General features: G+C 46.9%; 1 protein-coding gene across 1 annotated transcript; it reads right to left on the bottom strand.

Annotated features, from left to right (window-relative positions):
• Positions 1-426: 426 nt before the first annotated feature.
• Positions 427-3519, bottom strand: LOC311226100 (uncharacterized protein K02A2.6; the record flags this gene model as incomplete). The annotated part of the gene is made up of 2 exons (XM_084311475.1): positions 427-3047; positions 3225-3519. The coding sequence occupies 2 exons, from the start codon at positions 3517-3519 to the stop codon at positions 427-429; spliced, it is 2916 nt and encodes a 971-aa protein (XP_084167601.1).
• Positions 3520-4931: the final 1412 nt, after the last annotated feature.

Here is a 4931-nt window from a genome sequence, read left to right on the forward strand (position 1 = left end):
ATTTATAGGAAATAACAGAGTTGGAGGTGACCAATATTATTGGTACACTCAACAGTTCCAAAGCTAAAGCTTTAAAGAAGAATATGTATCAACAAATGTGCATGTTTGTATTAATTAAGGGTTGTGCCATTATTACTATGCAAATGTAATAATTGTGATTTCCTGTAATGAGTTGTATGTGTTGTTTTCAAGCATCCTTGACATCCAAGGACAACGATGTAAAAAAGTCATTGCGCCTTTTCAGTCTGTCGGGAGGTCTGCGATCACGCTGTGACCTGCGCAATACCGCTGGTGACCTCGGACACACCACAGGTGACTGAGGTTTTGGTGGCTCTGGTGTTGAGAGCATGAGAGGGGTCTGAGTGTTGTCAACTCTTCTTGGGGACACAGACACCTCTCCTGGGGAGTCTGACACTGGTACAGTAGTCACTGGCAAACAACATTCTCCCATTGTCTGTTCCCCACGGTATCCACCGTGGTGCGATCCGTCTCTGAACTTGTGTCGTGGCGTAGGCGTACATGGTCCTGGTGTCTACGGAAAACACGTCCATCAGTCAGTTGAATGACATACGAAACTGGGCCACTCTGTTTCAGAATAACGCCAGGCAGCCACTGTTTCTTGTTGATAGTACTGAAATTCCTCACATAGACCTTGTCCTCAGGTTCTAATTGTCTCTCTTTTGCGTGCTGATCATGACGCTCCTTCTGCTTCTCCTGCTTCCTCTGTACTTTCATGTCTGGACGCAGCAAGTCCAATCTCGCCTTGGGCCTACGCCCCATCAGCATCTCTGCTGGCGTGCGCCCCGTTGTTGTTTGAGGCATGAGGCGATAGGTAAACAGGAAACGTGAAAGTCCAGTGTTTAGAGAGTCTCCTGTCATCCTCTTTAACCCCTCTTTCACTGTCTGAACAGCCCGCTCAGCCAAACCATTTGAGGCTGGGTGGAAAGGTGCCGTCCTAATGTGATTAATGCCATTCTGGTGCATAAATTCACTGAATAGCTCACTGGTGAATGTTGGGCCATTATCAGAGACCAGGGTGTCTGGCAACCCATGGACTGCGAAGACTTGTCTGAGTTGGTCTATGGTTGTGGGGGCTGTGATATTGTTCATGATATGGGCTTCTATCCATTTTGAGTCTGCGTCTACCATGATCAGAAACATCTGTCCCATAAAGGGTCCTGCAAAGTCTACATGCAGCCTAAACCAGGGGCGGTCTGGCCACTCCCATGGGTGCAACGGAGCAGGCGGTGGATTGTTCTGATTAGTCTGACACTGTGTGCATGATTTTACCTTGCTCTCCAGATCATCGTCCATTCTTGGCCACCAGACGTATGATCTCGCTAGGCTTTTCATCCGGGAGACTCCTGGATGAGTCTCATGTATCTCCTCCACAACTTGTGACCGTCCTGGGGGCGGTACGATGACCCTTGACCCCCAGAAGATGCAGCCGTCCTGCAGGCTCAGTTCTGTTTTGCGTTTAGCATACGGCCTCAGTTCCTCTCCCTCCACGACACTGGGCCAACTTTGCAAAAGGAAGGTCTTGACCGGAGACAGGACCGGGTCCCTCTCTGTCCACTGCTTAATCTGTGTCGCTTTGACAGGTGTCTCTGCTAGCCTCTCCAATGAAAACACAGTCTCTGGAGGCACATATGTAGTGGCGGGTGTCTCTGGTAACGGCAGTCGACTCAGTGCGTCAGCATTTGCGTTATCCTTGCCCGCTTTGAACACTATAGTGTACTGGTAGGCTGAGAGTGTGAGAGCCCTGCGCTGTATCCTGGCTGAGGCCAGCGGTGGGATGCATTTTGTCTCACTGAACAAACTCATCAGAGGTTTATGGTCTGTTGTGATAGTGAATGCCCGTCCGTATAGGTATTGATGGAAATGCTTCACAGCAAAAACAACAGCTAGACCCTCTTTATCCAACTGAGAGTACCCCTTCTCCGCTGCTGTTAGGGTACGTGAAGCAAAAACAACAGGCCTCTCATCTCCATCCTCCATGATGTGTGAGAGCACTGCTCCGACTCCATAAGGCGAAGCATCACTCGAGACGATGATCTCTTTGTCTGGGTCGTAGTGAACGAGCAGTTTTGCAGACTGGAGCAGCTCTTTCACTTCCTTAAAAGCTCTCTGCTGCTCTCCACTCCACTCCCACTTAGTGTCAAGGTGCAGTAGCTTGTACAGCGGGGCCAAAACATTTGATAAATCCGGCAGAAATTTGCCATAATAATTCCCCATGCCCAAAAACGATCTCAGTTCATGGACACTATTTGGGCTTGGAGCCTCCTTTATGGCTCTCACCTTGTCTTCCAAAGGGCTGAGCCCCTGTGCTGTGATCCTGTGTCCCAGGTAGGTCACGCTCGGTGCCAGGAACACACACTTGGCACGCTTCAACCGCAGTCCTGCGTCTGAGAGTCGTTTCAACACCTGCGCTAGGTTAGCCAGATGCTCCGCCTCCGTGGCCCCCGTGATGAGGATATCATCCAGATATACCGCTACGTGCAGGATGCCCTGTAACAGCGTGTCCATTGTTCTTTGAAAAATGGCGGGGCTGGATGCCACTCCAAACACAAGGCGATTGTATTTAAATAAGCCCTTGTGAGTGTTGATGGTGACATACTCTTTTGACTCTTTGTCAAGTTGCAGTTGCTGGTAAGCATGGCTCATGTCTAGCTTTGTGAAAAGCTTCCCCCCTGATAAGGTTGCAAACAGGTCATCCACTCTTGGTAGTGGATACTCCTCCAGTTTAGAGACCTGATTTACCGTCACCTTGTAGTCTCCACATATGCGTGCTGTATTATCCTCTTTCAGGATTGGCACAATGGGAGCCGCCCACCTTGAAAATTGGACGGGTTCAATGATGCCTTGCTTCTGCAAACGTTCCAGCTCCTCCTCCACCTTGACTTTCATGGCATACGGCACCGACCTAGGCTTGAAAAACCTTGGGGCGGCCTCAGGGTCAACATGGAGTTTCACAGTTACCCCCTTCAGTGTGCCCAGCTCGTCCCTGAAAACATCACTGTACCGATGCAGGATGTCCTCTGTCGTGTCTGTCGTGTGCACATATTTAACATTATGCCAGTTTAGCTTAATTTTCCTTAGCCAATCACGGCCCAAAAGACTTGGCCCCCCCCCCATAACTATAACCAGCCTGGCCTTTGCCTTCTGATTCCCAGCTAAAATGTCCACATATAGCACCCCTATATGAGGTATGGGCTGACGCTGACCTGTGTATGTCCTGAGCCTGAGCTTTGATGGGCTAATGGGTGGTAGGTTAGACCCCCATGTCTTCCTGTAGGTCTCCTCACTGATGACCGATGCAGTAGCCCCTGAGTCAATCTCAAACTTTACATCCTGTCCCCCGACAGTGATAGTGGCATAATAGGGTTCAGGTGGCTCCTCATCTGTTCCCACCCCGAACATGTTGTATGCACACTCTGCTTCCTCATGTGTTTCTTCCAGGTGGTGTGTGGAGGCTTGAGCCTGTCGCTGCTTTCCCTGCCAAGGCTTGCCCCTGCCCATTTTATTGTCTTTTGAACTCCTGCACTTCTTTGCTAGGTGTCCCTTTTTATTACAATTATGGCAGACAGCCTCTTTGAATCTACAGTCATTTGCATAATGTGACGACCCCCCACACCTAAAACATTCCACGTGCCTGGTACCATATAATGCCGCGGTGCGACCCGTCGCATCCTCCCAGTCTTCATCACGGAACGTCAGACACTCCGGTCAACACTCCGGGACAACAAATCACAGGGAGTAGGGAGACGGGACAGGCGTTAGACAGCTCACTGTACACTTTACTCACTGTACTCACTGTACACTTTACTCACTGTACACTGTACTCACTTTACTCACTGTACACTTTACTCACTTTACTCACTGTACAATTTACTCACTTTACTCACTCTAAACTTTACTCACTGTACACTTTACTCACTGTACACTTTACTCACTTTACTCACTTTACTCACTGTACACTTTACTCACTGTACACTTTACTCACTTTACTCACTGTACTCACTGTACACTTTACTCACTTTACTCACTGTACTCACTTTACTCACTTTACTCACTGTACACTTTACTCACATTACTCACTTTACACTTTACTCACTTTACTCATTGTACAATTTACTCACTTTACTCACTGTACACTTTACTCACTTTACTCACTGTACACTTTACTCACTTTACTCACTGTAGACTTTACTCACTTTACTCACTGTACACTTTACTCACTTTACTCACTGTACACTTTACGCACTTTACTCACTGTACACTTGACTCACTTTACTCACTGTACACTTGACTCACTTTACTCACTGTACACTTTACTCACTCTACTCACTGTACACTTTACTCACTTTACTCACTGTACACTTTACTCACTGTACACTTTACTCACTTTACTCACTGTACACTTTACTCACTGTACACTTTACTCACTCTACACTTTACTCACTGTACACTTTACTCACTGTACACTTTACTCACTTTACAATTTACTCACTCTACACTTTACTCACTCTACACTTTACTCACTGTACACTTTACTCACTGTACACTTTACTCACTCTACTCACTGTACACTTTACTCACTGTACACTTTACTCACTGTACACTTTACTCACTGTACACTTTATTCACTGTACACTTTACTCACTGTACACTTTACTCACTTTACTCACTGTACACTTTACTCACTTTACTCACTGTACACTTTATTCACTGTACACTTTACTCACTTTACTCACTGTACACTTTACTCACTTTACTCACTCTACAATTTACTCACTGTACACTTTACTCACTTTACTCACTGTACACTTGACTCACTCTACTCACTGTACACTTTACTCACTTTACACACTGTACACTTTACTCACTGTACACTTGACTCACTTTACTCACTGTACACTTGACTCACTTTA

Source organism: Notolepis coatsorum (assembly GCF_963971535.1).
Source record: "Notolepis coatsorum genome assembly, chromosome: 3".
In the NCBI taxonomy this organism is placed as follows: Eukaryota; Metazoa; Chordata; class Actinopteri; order Aulopiformes; family Paralepididae; genus Notolepis; species Notolepis coatsorum.